We start from the raw sequence: 19,720 nt of genomic DNA, 5'->3' as shown, positions 1-19,720 counted from the left end.
GGACCTACAGGTTCTGAGGCCCCTCCTGCCCTTGACATGGAGCCCCGAGGACCATTTGCCCTTGACCCCCACCTCCACCTCCATAGGCTACTAAACGGTGACATCACCTTCAATAGCAGCCTATCCCACGCCAAGGATTATCCCGTGGCTTTCCTCTCCTCATCTCTGCCTCGTCAGCGTTCTGAAGCATTCCATAATCCCCCTCAGGCATCAGCCCTACCTGCCCCCACTCCTCTATCGGAGGTTAGACTGGGAGTTGGAACTGTTGTCTCCAAAGGCTCACCATATATCAGGCTGTGTGTAAGGACCAGAAGGTCGTTGGTTCAAGTCCCACATTTGGCAGAGTGATTTCACCATTGGGCCGTTGATCAAGGCCCGTAACCCCCAGTTACTGGCTTACTTTGCTCGCTCAAAAAATGTACATTGCGTTGGATAAAAGCATTTGTTTAAATGTCAGACTGGGCGGCATATTTTATACTGAAATGATTTTATGAAATTTCAGTGCATAACTGCAATTATATTAGCCATAAAGTCATAAATGTGCATATAAATTATATATAATTACAAACATATTGCATGTACCCTATAATAGGGATAGAAATGGGTGGGAAAGATCAAGTATGAATGTTAAAAACACCTCGACACACAGGCAGATTACAGAGCGGGCTTCGTGGCTTCCTTTGCAGTCTGAGTTTGGGTCCAGGGTCCTGATAAATTTCCCTGACGGCTCTCCCCTTCACCGACGGGAGGATCCCCGTATGGCAGAATGCAGCTTCCCAGCCTCAAAAACCCAAGACGGCATCAGTGATGAAAAAAAAACTCTATTAAAGCCACAAGTTATTTGATGTTCGGATATCAAACGCAGAGAGGCACAAAGAAGGTGCCAGAAAATGGCCGTTCCGTCTTCAACGGGACCCTCTGCCTCAGAAAGCATCTGAGACGTATATTAGGGGTTCAAAAGAAAGATAAGGGAGGAGAAAGAGGGAGAGTGGGTGACCTGGGACGGAGAGAGGCACAGGGCTGAGGTTTTGGGGCCGTTAGAGCTGACTGGGCCTGGGACGGCAAAATGGAGGAAAAATTAAATAAATGACGAGTTGTTAAATGTGTTGTTCGGACAGGCGGGTTGCCAGTCCATCGCAGGGCAGGTACTCACGCACACTCAGTAAAACATTACAGACCCCTTCTGGTAGAAAAACACGCAAACTCCACACACACACAGCAGAGGTCAGATTCAAACCCCAAACTCTTGTAAATGCTGTCTGGAAGAATATCATTCTGACAACTAATTACTAATTACTGCATGTTGTCATCTGCACAGCCAGTCCCCTGGGTCACATGACCCGTCCAATAGCGGGATTAGTGTTAGTATTTACTGTGACTGGTATATCTGTCTTATATGTTTTTGCAAGTAATTAGATACAAGATTTACGTTTTTTTTTTTTTTTAAATCATTTTTGCATAATTAGAAAGAGTAGAACGTTCGCTAAGCAAAACTGTTAGATTGTTTTGAGTGAGTAAACAGAAGAACTATAGATTTTTAAGGCTCGCTTTGTAATTGGCTCACTGTCTCTTTGCAGCTTTTAAAACTATGTCTTAGCAACATAACAACAACATATTAGCAGTTAATGACTTTATGCCCCCCACCCCGGTTCCTGACCTATCTGCATATGCAGACGTTAGCTTACATGCTAGTCTGAAGGCACAAAGCACCACAGCATGCACTTCCTGCCACTTCATTTTGGCCTCTGAATCGATATCCCCAGGTCTTCCTTCATTTTTTTCGAGACATGTTCTAATAACGAATTACAACCGACTGCTTTGAAATAAAAATTTTAATCACAGCTGACATAAATACAACAGAAACAGCAAGTAAAGGGACAGCGTTTGGCCCAGGATGAGCAGCAGACCCGCGTGTGAAGAGAGCGGCGCTGCCTCGTCCCTTCATGTGAAAATCCCAAAATGCAAAAGCAGAGAGACAGCAGGGACCTGCCCCGTCACCAGGGGGAGCTGGAGAGGCAGCTCAATGGGGTCCTGACTTTCAGAGGGTGAGTCCTGCCAGATCCTGAAAAGAACGGCACAGAAGCGAGTAGGATTAAGCTTCTCTAAAGGCACTTCGTGCCCTCAAAATACGACAGATAAGATGGTACTTCATAGATCCCTGAAGGGACATTAGGACTCACGGTAAAGGCTTTTAGTTTACTGCAGCCCCTGAGAGCTACAGAGACAGAAACATACAGGATAGTTTCAGCATATGATCTGGATCTGAGGCCCCAAAGACGACAGTCAGCAGCCTCACCGTCAACCTAACCGGCCGCTAATAAGGAAACAGGCAAAGTGGTCACCTTGGTGCCTGACTGCACAGCCTGGGCTGGGGGCTGGGCCTGGGCCTGGCCTTGGGCCTTGGGGGGGGGCTGGGCCTGGGCCTGAGGGGGGGATGGGTTTTGGGGCCCATTCTGTGGCATGGTGTTGGGCGGGAACACCTGAAATGCAAAGAGGTGATAATCAGAATGATCAGAATAAACATGCACTGGTCAGAGTAATAGGAATATGCACAGTTCAGAATAACAGGAATAAATCTGCACTGTACAGTGTAATAGAAATACATCTGCACTGTTTAGAGTAACAGGAATAAATCTGCACTGCTCATAGTAACAAGAATATATCTGCACTATTTAGAGTAGCAGGAGTAAATCTGCACTCTTCAGAGTAATAGGAATAAAATTGCACTGTTCAGAATAACAGGAATAAATCTGCACTGTACAGTGTAATAGGAATAAATCTGCACTGCTCAGTGTAATAGGAATAACTCTGCAGTGTTCAAAGTAACAGGAATAAATCTGCAGTGTTCACTGTAATAGGAATAAATCTGCACTGTTCACTGTAATAGGAATAAATCTGCACTGTTCAGAGTAATAAGAATAAAGTATCTCTGGACACTTATATCTGAAGATCAGACAGACACCAAGAGAAAATGGCTTACGTTCTGGTTCTGGTTCTGCTGAGGAAGCATTGGTGGCATCAGTCCATATCTGGAGAAGATCTGCGGAGGAATGAAACACAGTTGAAGGCCTTGGTTACTGAAAGCACGTTTTCCCGAACCGCCAAGAGCATTACTTTACGTTTTGAAGCTGGCGAGCCATTGCTTCTGTAACAAATGTGAACAGACGGCTTTTCCCAATAATTTATGTGTTAACTTGATGACTTTGAGGCTCACCTGCTGCTGCTGGGTGTAGTCGATGGGGTAGAACTTGGGGAGCGAAGAGGACATAGTTAATTAACTCATATAAGCGTATATATTAACATACAGGCATTAGCTGCAGCTAGGCTATCGTGCTCCTGCGATGTGCCCAGCCAGCACTTACAATCTCCATGCTCTTCATGCCGGGCGTCTTGGGCATTTTGTACTTCAGAAATACCTGGGGTGAGTTGGGCTGTGAGCATGTGAACAACATGTCATTAGTGGGGAGGGCGGCTCGGCCGGGGGCTCTCAGCATCTCACATGATCTCACTCAGCATCTCACTCTCAGCATCTTCTACGATCACGTACCTCTCCAGCTGGACCATTACTAGAGTATCTTGGCATCATCACCTATAAATGAAAAAGGATCACAACTCATTGCATCCTCTGAATGTGTGAATGAAAGTGAATCACATCTGAATGCGTGAATGAAAGTGAATCCGATCTGAATGCATGAAAGAGAGTGAATCTGATATGAATGACTGAGATGAGAGTGAAGCAGAAACGAATGCGTGATAGAGAGTGAATCAGATCTGAATTTGTGAATGAAAGTGAAGCAGAACTGAATGTGTGATAGAGCGTGAATCAGATCTGAATGTATGAATGAAAGTGAATCACATCTGAATGTGTGAAAAAAAGTGAATCCGATCTGGATGCATGAGAGTGAATCTGATCTGAATATGTGAATGAAAGTGAAGCAGAACTGAATAATCTGTACAAGAGTGAATCAGATCTGAGTGTGTAAACGAGAGTGAATCAGATCTGAATGCATGAACGAGAGTGAAGTAGAAGTGAACTTGTGAACAAGTGTGAATCAGAACTGAATGTGAAGTGAAACAAGTCATCTATGAGAATATGCAAATGAGGTCTAAGATGGGAATCTTTTTGGTCGTGTGGATGCATATGAATTACATTAGGAATCAGACTCCGTGTGTGCAGCAGGATAGCTGGGGGGGGGCCTACCATTTCAATGCTGACGGGGCCGTTGAGGCCTGGCTGTGGTGGGGGCTGTGCCAGGGGGAAGTACGGACCGCTTCTTTGCTGGAAGAATCAGAAAGAAAATGGCCCAGTAGGGCATTATTCCCAGGTTACCTTACAACAAATTAAATATTTATCTTTTGTATTCACATGCAGACACATCATGACATTTAAGACCCATTTTCTTCAGGACCTCAAATTGTGGTCAAATATGGGATATTGTTCCATAATGATGCTGCCACCTCTGACAGATGGGGGTAGCCTACCTGTGGGACTCCAGCCTGAGGAAGATACTCATAGAAGGTCTTCATCTGAAAAAAAAACACCTAGTTTCAGAATCATTAGGCAGCTGGACCCTTCACGGCGCCCCCTGGAGAGCAGTGCAAGTAAATGCGCGGGGAGTGGCGGGACTTACAGGAGCAGCACCTATCGTGCTGACCAGACAGAGGCACAAGAGGGCGCTCTTCATTGTCGCGGATTCCCCAACAGCCTGCAAAAACAAAACCAGGGTGAAGAAACCCATCAAAGGCACATTATTAAAAATGAAGAGGGTGCTAGATAATGAGGCAAAGGAACGAACTACATGATTTTTGTAATTATGAGAGCAGCTTACATTAGGTCCATTTTAACGGTATCTGATATGCCTACTGCCTGCTAGATACATCTCCTGAAGACAGTTTTACGGTTCATTTCTTGATAAATCTGTGACAGCCCTTCTCATAGAGCAAAGACCTTCTCTCTACATGTGTTTTAAGCAGTTTAATTACCACAGTCACCAGGTAATTCAATGTCCTTAGAGAGGAACACGCTTTCTCTATGGAAATAATCTCATAAGTATAGATAACAGGCTTGACGGATCCCATGGTATTATAAATGAAGGAATGCGCTGAAGGAATGATCGGATAGGTATATCACCTTCCCGGGTTCCAGACGGAGGAGACGGTCGCTGGAGAGGGTGTAGAGTGGGGAGCAGGGCAGGTCCCGGGTTTAAATATCTTCGCCCCAAAGTGGGTAACCAATCGCCGAGTGTCTGACATCACCCACGAGGGAGTTCTACTGTGTCGCCTCGGGATTTGGGAAATGATCAGTGGTGAGGTTACGCTTCGCCCTTAATGACACCCCAGCTCTGAAAACACGCCACGGAATACTGCATACGCGAGCGTTTCTGAACGTCCCCCCTGGTCTGCAGCCCAAGGTGCTGTTTAAGGTCCGATGGGAAACTGAACATCGGAGGCGTCCTGGAAATGCCCCTGGGAACGCCAGGTCCTGTATTTCACTGCCGGGCCCCAGTGCGGAGTGTTCAGACGGGAGCTTGCCTGTTTATCAGCGTAACGGCGGTCAGCACTGTGCCAACAGCTGTGGCTTACTGTTCATGGGGTTCATTTTATTTTTTTTTGGGAGGAAGTGGGTGTGAGGGTGAATAAAATGAAAAAATGACCAAAAATCTAAACACATTTACACGCATCAAAGGAAACGATGTTTAAAAATATCGTATGATACTGTACAGCATGGGCGTCCTTAGGTCCGATCACTCGGGGCTACAGCCCGGAGTATTTTAGCACCAATGTCAATCTCCCATAAAAAACAGTGACATCATAAATGTTTGTTTACATGATTTCCAAGAAAGGACAAAAAAGACCAGTACAAGATCATTTAAAAGTTTTTGGTTCAGTTCATTGGAGGAATTAGATATTTGGCTAGTTGATATAGTGCTCTGTCCATAGCTGGGCACATGGCCCCGTGTAATGTAAGCGTGAGTTTGGCTGGGACTGGTCAGTGCTCCTTGTCCTGTCGTGGGAAATTGTGAAACTGACTCACTGCTGTAGTCATTATGGTCAGATGAAAAGCGTTTTAAACGTATCGCTCCAGCCCTGATGGCGGGCTGAGTCTGAGATCAAAAAGGCGTGCAGGTCATCTCCACGCTCCCCGCTCTCTGGGGAGACAGCGGTGCCAGCGGGGGCTGGGGGGGGACGGGACGACTGAATCTGAAGGACGTTTTCTCGCTAATCAAAGGGCATCTTGTTCTTGTTATGAGTCATTCAGACAAACACAAAACAAATGAATAAATTTGAGATTAAAAAGCTACACGTCCTGCACGCAGATGCATACAAATACAATAATCACTTGTGGGAAGTTATATAATAATAATAATAATAATAATAATAATAACAAAAGAAATAATAATGATAATAATAATGTTATTGTTAAATATCTAAAGCCTTTAATGTTCAAAACAGTGACAAAATCCAGTGGAAGACATCCCACAATTTTCAGAGCATGTCTTTTGACGTGTCGCCAGGGTAACAAACGAGGACATCCCAATTCCTCTGCTGGTAGGACGAGGACAGACCATGCAGTCCCATACCGGCAACGAGAATGAACAAGGTTCTGGTCAGGAATCCGGGTAGAAGCCTGTGTTTGGGTTTAACGAAATCTGCCCCAACACCTCCCACAGCATCGCAAAGCACGGTCCAAAAAATTCTCAAAGAATAATTATTGGTCCCCTTCAAAAAATTATTTGTACCATTTTATTAATGAAACTGAATGTTTCTAAGGTAACACAGGCTTCCCTTTAGGTTCGTCTTATTTTTGGACCCTTTTCCTGAAGCCATTTATCCAAACTGAAACTTTTAATGCCAGTAGAAAACATAATTACTATAATTCACGGGTTGAATTGAAAAGCTACATTTACCCTGAGGATTTGACCCTCGGTTGGGAAAATGTATTTTAACAGTACAGTGTTACCTGTTTGAGGGAGACTTTATTTTTATTAATAAATGTAAGTAAATGGGACGGAGGATAGAAATATACACTTTCAGGATCAACTAAGGATGAGCAATTTGTTATGTGTGCAGTGGATCAGAGTTCAAGATTCTACAATATTTTGTGCACTTTAGGTTGAAAATAGCTGTTTGATGCAAATGCAATGAGTGGCATGTGTGAGAATATATGCATTTTAAGCTGAATCATCATAACAGTATAAAAAAGAACACTCAGAGAGATTAGTTTGAATTTATCACTTTATTGAATTTGCATCCCACAAAAATTGGCTACAGTATATGGATCCTGCCCTGGGTATTAATTACATTCTGAAAAACCTGTTTCCTTATCAACAAGCTATGGAGCTGGTGATGGGCGTGGCATAGGAATGTCAGGCAGTGCCGGTTCTGTGGGTGGGGCTACACGAATGGGCGGGGCTACACGAATGGGCGGGACTTCAGATTTTGCCAAAGCAGGATTGGTGCTGCTCTTGGCAGGTCGGGCACGGCCGTGGACCGTTGGTATGTCTGTAGCTTGCCGGTTGTCCAGATCGGTGGGGGGGACGCCGGGCACAGTGTGGACGGAGGCAGGATGGATATTGGAAACGGGAAGTATACCCGAAACAGGATGCACTCCAGAGAAAGGAAGTACCCTTGTAACAGGAAGTATGCCATAGGCAGATAGAACAGCAGAGCTAGGCGGCCCTCCGTCTTGCCCCTCAGGTAAGATGCCCATGGCAGGACTGTCCCCCAGTCCATTCGGGAGGCTTCCAGGGAGTGTGGGTGGTGCTGCCCCAAAGTTGGGCACGTACACCTCCAGTCTACCCCTGCCTCTCCCTCCCTGTGCGGAGCAGATAGAGAGTTACCCCCTTAGAACAAAGCTAGCCGCTTGGGCGTGAGGAAAGCCCCCCCCCCTCCCCCGCTGCCCTTACCTGCGGCTCCTCAGAGCTGCCGCTGCCCACACTTTCCTGCTGGGAAAGAACAGAGAAGGAGGCGAGTGAGAGGGCCTGAAAGCTAGGCTGGGAACATAAGGGAAAGCAGGGGGAAGGAGCCATTTCTACAGCGACAGGGTGTATTTACCGGAGCCTGCTGAAACACGTAGAGGGTCGGAGGAATCTGCATCAGAGAGAGAGGGGGACAGGATAAACTGCAGAGTGGAAAAAGCTTACGGGACCAGCATATGGAAGTGAGAAAGACCTATCACAGTCTAAACGAAAGGCCCACAAATGCATTAGAAAATGCCTTTATCGATTTCTGCATTTCCTGCATTTTTCATACATTTTGTCCTGGCTGCAACAATTGCGCAGTTTGCGCAGGCTGCGCAGTTCCTGCAGGCAGCTGGGGGAACGGAGCCGGGATGAGCATGGGCGTCCCAAATGCGGGGGCCTGGTGGGAAGAACAAAATGGCATGAGGACAGTTGACCCAAAATGTGTCTAGCGAACGAGCCAATCACACGTGAGGGGAAATTCAATGGATGTCAAAAGGAATTTCACTTGCTCATTAATTTGGCAATAGCATTCAACAAACAAAGTAACAGCAGATAAAAAGGACAGAAATCGATCTCCTGAGGGCTAAATAACTTGCTATAATTAAGGGTCTGATGTGATCTTCAAACAGGAACCTGGCTTTGGGCCAGATCGAGCGTCTGGGAAAACCAGTACAGTGACCAGACAGGATCAGCCACGACATCACCTCTGAACGCCGTACCTGCTGGCTGCCGGAAAGTGCCGGAAAGAACTGGTAATACCCATACGGCAGGAATGCCTGGGAAATACATCAACACCAAGAAAAACAAATGAAGACAAATCCAAGGAAAGAAACTGGGAAAAATTAAATGTGACACAGTGTGAGTGAACTAAACCAGGATGTTGCTGTTACAGTACTGTGGTTTTACTGGGTGGATATTAAAAGCTTCTCAGTGACAGAATGTGCTGTGGTGGATCAGACAGCAGGATCATGAGCTAAAATGACACAGAAGCTGAGCAGCTAAGTGAGGGTATGGAGGAGATGGACTGGCAGAGGCAACCCCAGTGGGATCTACAGGGACCAGAGCCTGGCTGGGTACTGAGCTGAGGCCTTTGGGTGATCCACAGCTCACAGCTGACTGTAGTAGAAGCTGTACCTGCTTCCCGGGCTCCATCAGGTCAGTGCGGAGCGGCTTCGTGGAGGGAGCGGCCTGGTCTGGCGACTGGGTCACCTGGGCAGAGGGGCAGGGAAAGCGAACGAGTGAGGATAGTGTTTAATCCAGAAGCGAAGAAAGCGGAGGAGTGCAATTACAGCACAGCAGAGTCATAAAGCCTCCAGCTTCCTTAGGGAAACGTATCCAGTGTCTACATTATGGCCCATTTGCTTCTTTTTCGAAAGGATTCCCAGTTTGTCATTCCATGTTAAATACTAGGAAAGCAAATCCCAGTTAATGCAGTTACGAAATTTGCAAACCTCAATCAGAGTTTCTGCCGCCAAACAAAGAAACGAGTTACGGAGATAAAATACTCACAGGAAGTCCCGATGCCGTGGCGTACAGCAGACACATCAGTGCAAAAGTCTCCTGCATCTTCGGAAAGCTTCAGCAAGCATACAGGGTCACGCAGGTCTGCTGAAGTGATGTTCAAGTTTCAGACAACGCAGTGAAAGCTCTCTGATCTCATAAATGCGAAGTGTATTGCCTGATGCCGCCAGAATTACATGAAGCACAAACAAGGTTGCTTGTACACCAGAATATTGGAAGTATTTTTAGTCAGGTACCTTTTTTTTTGGTAAGATGCTGTAGGGTGATGAAGGAAAGAAGCAAGCAATAAGGAAGCTAAAAAAATATTCTCCAGAAGATTCCATGGTGGTATCGGGCATACTTAAGCTGGGAGCGCGGGCCGAGGCAGCCAATCAGGTTACTGAGCGAGCCTTTTCATCTCAGCAATGGAAGAAGACAGAGACAGACTGCCACTGATTACCTGTAATTACTCTGGATTAAGTATGCCCCCTCCCCCCCCCCCACACACACACACACACACAGGTGAAAGGGAAACACTCACACCTTTTGAAATGGTGCTTTACATGTGAGATCATTATGGAAATCAGTGCACCACCCGTGACGTAGCGGTTGGGGCACCAGTGCTGACCTCATCCACACTGTGAGTGGACCTGACAGGCTGAAGCGGGCCTCAGCTCGTGTAGGCGGCCTGCTCGGGTCACAGGACGACTGAAACAAACCAGTCACAAAGCCAACAATGACTGTCAGGGCACTGGAAAAAGACTGTGTCTCTGTCTGTTACCTCATCGCCGGGCTTATAATGCTGCTTGTTACGTGTCTTGTTGTCTGGTATCCACCCACCCATAATTATCGCTTTCCAGTGAAAGCGGTTGAACAACAGGGGAGTATTGTCTCAGGCTACGGTGTGGATGCAGGTCACTCACACGGTGATGTAACACATCCTCCTCAAGAGGTAGATATGTCTTCTTTTTCTTTATCCCATATTGTCAGACGGCCACCAATCATGTGCGCCATTCCTGCAGAAACTATGGGTACCTTATCCGTTTCAAGGGGATGTCTCCCAGGTCGGGGGGGGGGGGGGGGGGCGAAAATTTTTTCATCTATTTGGTCTTTATTGAAGAATAACAAATCCAATCCAAAGAAGCAGTAAGGAGGGAAGCAGGACTTTATTTGGGCACAGGGTAGAGATGGATTCAATTAAACAGCTGAGAGGAAGAAACATATAAATATGGAGGGAGGGCTCAGGCTTCGGGGTCCAGCTGTGTTTTCTGGGGGTCAGGAGAGACACAGAAGCCAGGTTTATAGAGAAGGGAAAAATGGCACAGCGCCCTCAGCTGCCCTGGGGGTATTAATGCATCCAATAATATTGATGCTGTTGTCAGTTTGACTTAACTCAGTGTATAGTGCTGCTTCAGGGTCTGTGTTGAGCACTTTGGGCCGCCGGTGGTTGGCTCAGGGTGCCTTATCAGGATATGTCAAAGCTGGAAGGGTAGTGGCTGCAGCTCTGTGTAGATACCACCTTGTAGATACACCCTGATTGGTCAAGCTAGCAGCTTGTAGCATCAGGACAGACAAAGGCCTCAATGCAAACTGGGTCGCCACCCAGCTGCCGATAGGAAAACTCTGCAGCTTCACATCAGGACCTTTATATCTCCGGCACTGAAACGGCATGCATTGGACAGAACCAAAGCATCCCGTGACACCAGCCCATTCATGCTGGAACAGGAACGGAGCGACCACCAGGCCTCCTGGCTCATTTACTCACCTGCTAATCAAACTGTAGGTGACAAAGCAGCCTGTGCCTGGTGATTAACTGACATTTTTAAACATTTTCAAGTTATGATAAGATTAGGATAACTATGGTGTGACAGTGATACTGTACATGAGGCTATTAACATGAAAAGGGGTGGAATAATTACACAAACAGTTCTATCAGTCTGTTTTTTATAAAGTTGCTGTTTTAAATGAGTTCCAAGTAGACTTTTGTAGACAATAGAATTTGGTGATCAGTGGTCATTGTTAACACACCACAGCACACAGTGCGCAACAACGAAATGTGTCCTCTGCGTTTAACCCATATGTGACAATGTGACATAGCAGGGGGCAGCTAATTCTGCGCCAAGGGAGCAGTGCTTGGGGGTGGTACCTTGCTCAGGGTACCTCAACGGTGGATTCGAACCAGCAATCTTTCGATTACAAGTACGCTTCCCTATATTTAGCTATAAGGCATCAGCTCTGCCATCTGAGTCTTTTGTGCAGTACTTGTGTTTAGCCACTAGGAGGCAGAAGTGCAAAGGACATTCAGCCGCACATGTTTTTTTTTTTACTGTAGTAAATAGAATATTTTCTTTACACTAGGGGCACAGGTTAGGAGGTCGTCCCCATTTTACTTGGTTAATACAATTCCAGAAATTCAATTGCTTCATTTTGGAAGCACCTTTTTCATCTGGCGAATCAGATTGTGTATTCGTTCCCTGCCGATATTTCCCCTGATAAGCAAACACGCAGAGGGTCAGACCTGTCACATTTTGAGGCCCGTTTGAAGTTTTGCGTTACGCGTAGCTGGAGAATCTGATGACTTTCAGTTCAGGATATCAAAGGACTGAGTAAAGAAAATAAAATGCTGATGTATTCATACTGCGAAGACACATCACTCAGTCCTGGGTGTCTCATCCAACCCACAGAATTTTGAACAAAAACTGTTGAACTTTTTTTCCGGTATGAAAATTGATTTTTCTCCACTGATGGTATGAGTCATTCTATTACTGACAGAGCAGCTTGCGTTGGGCTTGAATGTGGAGTAGTAGGGTTCTCGCTGTGAGATGAGGTAATGTAGCGGTTTGACTGGGCGAAACTCCCCGAACGCCTTTTGGTGTGACAGGTGAGTTCTGCAGATACCTGAGTCACGCTGGACCAGAGCCCAGCGACCACGACGCACCTGCAAACCAAGTCTCCGTCTCCTCCTTCCACAACCACTAATCCTGCAATAGTGCTGTGTGGGCAGGAGACAGACGGCAAGGGCTCATTATCCCACTGCACTGTAATCCGCTGTGAAATTTAGCAAGATGTAGCTTCCCACAGACAGATAGGTCATAGCTAACCGCGTCTGGCTGCCCCCAGTTCTTATGTCTGCTGCCACCCCCCCCCTTCCCCGCCACGGCCACCTCAGACGAATTTTAGTTAGCAGCTCGAAACAAAAATATTTCCATTGACATTTAATATAAGAACCTTTTCTTTGTTTAAGGATGGAAACAGTGATTCAACTCCAAAACATCACCGTGAACTACTTAAATTTGCTGAGTTTTCAGCATTTCATTGTTTTGCTGGTATAGTTGTTGTCATAGTTGTGTGATTTTCCTAATGTGAGGTCCGACCACAGTTTGAATCCAAACACCTGCCCAAACTTAAAGGAATTCATCACTACTTCTTCCACGAAATTCTCAATGCTTTCAAACATGTGTCACTCTCAGACAACCACAAGATATCAAAACACAGAGACATTTAACTTGCTTCTGGATTTTAATGGGTGGTCAAATGTAATCAACAGTAAACTGTAAACTACAGAAAGACGTTGAGATTGTTCCGGGCTGAGCGAGTGAAATGCGGTCCATGGTCTGTTAGTTGTCACCCCTGTCAGGGGTTACAGGCACAGTGGTGGATATTGAGGCAGGAGGTGGAGCTTGTGTTGGAGATGTTGGAACCCACTTTGGGAAAGGTGTTGGCCAAGGAAACGGGAACAGTCCTGGGATGAGAGGCCATAAAGGCTTTGAAGGGTGAGGGGGAGATGGTGGGCGCTGGAAGAAGTGGGGTATCTGCAACAGAGACACGCCAGTATAACCAAGTGTTTATCTCATGGGCTGTTAATGAAGTTCTCCAAAACAAAACAAAAAACCCAGGAATAACATTTGGTTGGCCAACGTTTAAATCCTTAATAAGCCTTAAAATGTCCAACTTGATCTGTAGACAAAACTACAAATAAATAAAATTGTTTTTCTAGAGCGCTTACATGTAACATTTTCTCTGAGATGCTGTTTAAACAGAACGGATAGCTTAGCTACATGAGATTACAGAAAATGGAATTTCTATACCTCGTTACTGTGAGAATGACTCTGTTGGCGACGGTGTCCATAGACCTGTCATAGAAAAATGACAAGGAATTACTTTGTGTGAAATATTAGGTTATTTTAATGATTGATCAATGTATTGTAAATGATTTGATATGCGTATAGTACTTACAACTCCTAGAAGCATCATCCAAAGGAAAAATAAGAGGATTCTTCCATTCATCTTGCAGTCAGACCTGACCAAAAATTTTTTTTTAAAGTTGTTATTTAATGTAATTTTCACAGTGCACCTTCTTGTATTGCTGTTTGCCTTTCTCACATCCCTAAGGACAATCTGTTCAGCATTAGTCATGTGTACTGTTGGAATAATCATGCATATTTGTTACAATAAAAATTGAATGGCTGATTTCTTTACCTTTAGTCCTTCTTGTAGTAGAGATGTTGTCTCTGGTTCTGATACGGTGTTTTAATCGCCGTTTGCAGTGAGTTTTCACCTGCCTCTTCCCAGCTAAAGCGCGCTTTGACCAATGACACTCCCTCCGATTAATGAGGAGGATTTAAAGATAAATGACGGTAGGAACATTAGTGGGAATGAGGGCCTAATCTCCCCCAACGCGACATCACTTCCTGTCTTGCCTTCATGTTGTAAGGTGGCCCTTTGTTTGCTAAACACTGGTACCTGTTGCTTTGTTGGTGGTTAAAATAAACTACGGCCATCGTTTCTCAGTGATAAATCAGCTATAAATATAACAACATGGATGTAGCGTGGACGTCTTTGTTTATTGGTGTGATGTTTAAAGGGGATACAAGGAGTATATTTTTAGTCAGTTTAATGTGAGAGAACACATAGAATGACTGTATCTGCCTCAACCACCAGTGCCACTGCTGCCCCCTGTAGGGACACGAGGTGCATTGCATCTAACTCTGGATAAACTGTCATCTGCTTGTGTAACGGAGGGAACACTGTCACTATGAGGTCGCACTAATGGTAACGTAAGAGTAAGGCTCAATTTGCCTGAGCACAGGAGAAAACCAGAGGACCCAGGGGAATTCATATGTGGAGAACATTTATTATTTAAAAATCTATTATTATTGTTCTTATTCTGAGTAGTGTCATTACTCCAAAAAGTACTGCTTCCAGCCACATGGGGTCACTCATGATCCATGAAAAACTGCAATGCCCAGGCCAATAGACTGCATTGTCTCCAGTGACAGGTCGGTTGGCCTTGCCGAGAGCCCTGTCACTCTGTCATTTACGCAGTTCAGGCTGGTTCTCTGTCAAATGCATGACTTATCCCCTAAGGTTTATCTCTGAAACGTGAGGGCAAAACGGCTAATGTGTGGCAGAAAAGTGCTTCCCCTGGTAAATGTATGGCTATGTGACTCACACTACAGAGGCCGGGATTGGGAAAGAGGGGCGTTAACAGCCCTTGGGAGCCCTTGGGAGCCCTTGGCTTTGACTGGTCGGCACAAGCTGAGGAAAGCCTCGGATCGCCATGGTTACGGAGCCTCGTTCCCGTCACAGCCTGGGAAATACATTTTGCATGTAAAGGTCCGGATCAGTGCAGGTACACAGCACAGTGCAGTAACACATGTAAAATCTGCATTAGCAGAGTCGGGGTGTGGGGGGGGGGGGGGCACAGTGCCGCCCAATGAGCACCGTGCTGCTCTTTATTATTATTATTATTATTATTATTATTATTATTGTAGTTATTATGAGTGGTAGTATAAGTCGTAATAGTATTTATGATATTTTAATGATTATAGTGTATTCTGACATTGCTGAATCAGGATTATTTTTAATGACAACACGACCGAGGAAGGTGGAATTTGCTTTTGGTACAGCATGGTAGGTACGGTCAGATTTTTGAACTTTGTTCATAACATAAAACAGATAGAAACATCACACTGGATAATTAGCATGACAATAAAAATGACAACTGCATTTTATAGGGGGACTTTTCCAAAGGTACAATAGCATCGTCAGAGCAGCCAAACACTGTTTGCTTGCGTGTTGTTTAGTTGCCGTGACACAGGTAATCCTGGTGTTTATGGTAAGCAGAGACGGGGAACACGGTTTTATTCCGGCCAGGAAGATACACAACACAAGGACTGCAGGTCCCGATGGCTGCGGGGGATGTTAGCGGCCAGTGGGGGGTGCTGGCACAGGAGCGGGGGTGGGGTTGGGGGGGGGTATTTGTGAGCAGGGAGTGCCAGGTTTGCCCCGAGGAGCAGCCTTTGCAGAAGCAGCTCATAAAACATCTGGAGGAAGGTGTTGTCCATATTCTGGAACAAAAAATCAAAGATATTTGTTACCTTGTATACCGATCCTATTTAAATTAAATATGCATATTTTCATTTGGAGAGAGCCTTTCTGCTAACATAGTGACATGGACATGTATCATGTGACCATGTGACCATGTGACCAGCCCCCCCTATGCAGTCACCTCTTTGCTCGCGGAGTGTTCCTCCAGCCCGCAGATGCTAGCAGCCTGCAGACAGAAAAACTGAAAAATGCGGACAGCCCCCTCCTCACCCCAGGGGACAATTGGGGGATTTTACTGCCGAGTCCAGGAGAGTGGCTGACACCCTCCAGAATAAAAAATATCAATCCGCCCCCTAGAGTTTCCATTCTAAATAATGCTTGTGCTTAACCTTTGCCAGAAGGTTCTAGTAATTTCTTTGCTAACAAGAATCTCGTTGATCATTTTTCTGACAGCTGTGTTCTTTGAAAAACAAAGTCTAACATGATAGGAAAGATTAAACGGAATACAGCAAAAAAAAAAAAATGAAAACAGCTGTCTGGCAGTATATTTTCACTAAACATCTACATATAAAAATGGTTATAGTCTCATCGATATCTGTTATATGTCTGTTTGCTGAAGAGGAGACACCAGCAGCATCGATGCCAGTAAGGGGACAGGAGACGTCATTGTCATTGTCACTGACTGGAGAAAATCATGTATTATAAGTAGGTCATTCCAATGAGGTATCATCACTGTAAATATCAGCACAGAAATATGCAGATTATACGACAATAAGAGAGCAGACTATTCAAAGCAAAGTTCCACTACATGTAATTCAAAGTCTCTCACCTCGCTTTGGAAGGAGTGTCCAGTCAAGCTCAGTGACTGGTGATGAACATATGTTTACCAATCTGACAGTTATATATACCAGACGTCTACAAATCATTTACAGCATTTGGCAGACGCCCTTAGCCAGAGCGACTTATATAAGTGCTTAAGTGTCCTGTCTGAGTTTTGGGCAGTCAGGCTCCAGATGTTGCAATTGCTTGATCTCATGTGTCTTTGTTCTACATGACAAGGAGAGATCATCTCTGAGTGTCCAAGCCACCTGCACGTCAGTCAAACATGCTTCCATGGCATCCAGACACTAACCGCTTAAGATCTTTCATTTCGAATTTTCACATATTGTTCTTGCAGGAAATTGCAGAATTGCAATTAAGTTGAAATATCTGTGATGCTTGTTCAATATTGGGTGATGCTTTACATCAACTGCATAATAACAAGAATTATAGTCATTTTATATCCGGAGATTGTGACTCACTGTAGTAGGATATTTTGAAACCCCACACGACCTTTACCTAGATCAGTGATTCCCAACCTGGTCCTCAGGGACACACAGAAGATCCACACTTCTGCTCCCTCCCAGCTCCTTGTAAAGCTGACTGTGGACCCCATTGGGAACCATTGACCTAGAGGCATTAACTGACCTTTGACCCTGATTGAGTCTTTCCTTCACATATTGTTCTTGGGTGTAAACAATGTGCTTCAGACCCCTGGAGCTGGTACAAGGTCTACATGGTATTTATCTATTTCTTATTATTTCTTATGGGGAAATGCAAGTTGGGCCTCGACTGGATCACAACTTGACCAGATTTCTGGAACAAACTGAGTTCATGTACTAAGGTACCACTGTACTTAAGATTCACAAGACTTCTTCAAAAAATTTGTAATTTGAAGATACTGTCCACTAAAATATTGTGTGTAATACTTTTTTCACTCGCACCATGTAATTTAACTTATAGGGGATTTGAATTTTACATGTCGGACTGTTGAACTTTATATATCAGGACACTGAATTTGATTTATGGGAGTCTTACATTTTATATATCGAGGCTGGAAAATTTTGTGTATAGGGCCAGTGAGTTTTATATGTACAATTGCTGAATGTAATATATAGAGCCACAGAATCTGACGTATTTATGTAAGATTGCTCAGGCTGAGGGGCACAGATCTCTGCCGTAAGATATTCACGGCGAAGTCTCTGGGCCGCAGGGCTACGGAAGGTGTCCGTGTTCGCATGTGTTTATCGTTCCCCTCAGATTCTCACATGGGGCACAAAAACAACACAAAGGCACAGTTCTCAGTGACTCAGGGAGCTTTATTGATCTCTCATGTGACACTCCGGGTCGCCGTCTGTGTGGTGACCACGCCCATGTCTGACGTCTTATTTTCCTGCTGGAGCCTGGGTGGGGGTGGGAGCGGGGGCGGCAGCGGGGCAGGAAGTCAGACAAGTCACCAGGCAGGGCAGCAGGGCGTTGAAGGCGGAGTTGCACAAGGGGTAGCATGGTCCATATCCGCCATATGGACTGAATCCACAGTTTCCACCGTATCCCTGGAGGCAAGTCCATGTCACATGACCAAAATAGGCATTCCCTCCCAGTATCGCAAGCAATCTCCCTTTACTCCTTGACAGTGCAGTTAGGCACGATCTTCAAACCAATAATCATTCAGGTCAAGTATCACCCTACTCCAGTGGTTCCCAAACTGGGGGGCGCAGAGGTATTGCGGAGGGGCGCAGCAATGGGATACCCTCAGGGGCATGTGCCACCCTAAAATAATCTCTTCACAGACTGGACGATTAAACAAAATAAATCAGCGCAACATTACAGTAACTAACAATAAATAAACCACTAACTTACGTGTACTATTAGAGCATTTATGTAATTTATTTAAACTTTATTTTACCAGGTAAATTAACTGAAAACCAGTTCTCACTGCTTTACGTGATATTCGGGAGAAATAGCAGATAACGCATCAGAAATTCCTGGGATACAAACGTCACGTTCTTCAGCCAATAAGGGCAAAGTTGTGTCGTCACGGAGGTTGTTCCAGTTTGTTCAGCCGGCTGAGAGGTGCTGTACGATCTATCTTAAGTCGTCTTGCTCTTGCAAGGTTTTTGCACCACGTGACATGGTGACGCGTGACGACGTTTTGTAGCGCTGGACAAAAAAATCTAACCATATCATGAAAAACGAGGTTTAAAATTTTCTACATGAAGTGCAGGGAGACTATCAATTAACGGGTATGATTTAGTGTTGTTTTGTGCTATAGTATAGGCTGAAACCTGCGGCTATCATTAAAAACAAAATGCGGTAAACGCAAGACAAACTTTAATTTGTGTACGCCAATGGATATTAACAGGAATGTTAAATCAGCATTTGCATAATTTTAAACTTATGCTGGACTTTTATTTTTAATTGATTGCTCTTTTTTCTCCCACATTGGTGAAATTGCACCATTTGTATTTTGTAATTGTATTTGTTTCACTCAATTAGAAAAGGGAGTTGTATTTCAAATAAAGTTTGAATCTAAACCTGTGTAGTTTGAATGGGGGGTCTCAATAATGTTCCTATCTAGAAAAGAGGGGCCCTGCAGAGAAAGTTTGGGAACCACTGCCCTACTCTATCATTTACAGATGCATCTGTACAAAAAGTCTAAACATCAGTCTTTAAAACCTTTTACACAATTTAGTAGTTTCAGAATAATTCAGAATAAGCATAATCGTCAGGATACTGCAGAATAACTGCTGTCTCATAATTTCAGTTTCAGTTGCACCATCAATCTCTTAAACTAAGTGCCACCCTTCGCCACTTCTAACCATAACACTGAACCTCATGTTAGCTTCTCCTGTACGGCGTTAGCGGTGAAGCCAAAGATCTGGTCACTCGTGCTGGAAGAACTGAGAGGAAGATTGACGGGGGACTGACCTCCCAACCAGAAAAACGCTCACTCCTCATATGCTCCTCCTCAGGAGCCTGCTGAAGAAACAAGTCGTGCTTGTTACATCCGGAGGCCATGGTGGATTTTACCACTAGGCTAGATTTCAGATCATGTAGCAAAATGTCTTTCTTTCATTCAGTAGCATTGTTGTATGACCTCAGAAGTA

The 19,720-nt window shown here is 44.9% G+C and overlaps 1 protein-coding gene and 1 long non-coding RNA gene across 2 annotated transcripts; both read right to left on the bottom strand.

Moving 5' to 3' along the window:
- Positions 1-2,179: 2,179 nt before the first annotated feature.
- scpp5 (secretory calcium-binding phosphoprotein 5) lies at positions 2,180-5,228 on the bottom strand. Its single transcript, XM_072706917.1, has 10 exons — positions 5,132-5,228; positions 4,632-4,706; positions 4,483-4,527; positions 4,202-4,279; positions 3,548-3,589; positions 3,363-3,431; positions 3,215-3,247; positions 2,981-3,040; positions 2,343-2,480; positions 2,180-2,215 (listed from the first exon to the last, which is right to left on the bottom strand). Exons 2-10 carry the CDS (start codon positions 4,683-4,685, stop codon positions 2,192-2,194), a joined length of 543 nt encoding a protein of 180 aa, XP_072563018.1. The 5' UTR covers positions 4,686-4,706; positions 5,132-5,228; the 3' UTR covers positions 2,180-2,191.
- A 7,798-nt stretch (positions 5,229-13,026) lies between these two features.
- LOC111837259 (uncharacterized) lies at positions 13,027-14,117 on the bottom strand. Its single transcript, XR_002836613.2, has 4 exons — positions 13,944-14,117; positions 13,701-13,764; positions 13,553-13,597; positions 13,027-13,276 (listed from the first exon to the last, which is right to left on the bottom strand). It is a non-coding gene; the product is annotated as an uncharacterized lncRNA (long non-coding RNA).
- Between the last annotated feature and the right edge of the window lie 5,603 nt (positions 14,118-19,720).

The sequence above is a fragment of the Paramormyrops kingsleyae genome, chromosome 25 (assembly GCF_048594095.1).
Source record: "Paramormyrops kingsleyae isolate MSU_618 chromosome 25, PKINGS_0.4, whole genome shotgun sequence".
NCBI lineage: Eukaryota > Metazoa > Chordata > Actinopteri > Osteoglossiformes > Mormyridae > Paramormyrops > Paramormyrops kingsleyae.
The sequence above is the reverse complement of the archived record's forward strand: the minus strand, read 5'-3'. Positions and strand labels throughout refer to the sequence as shown.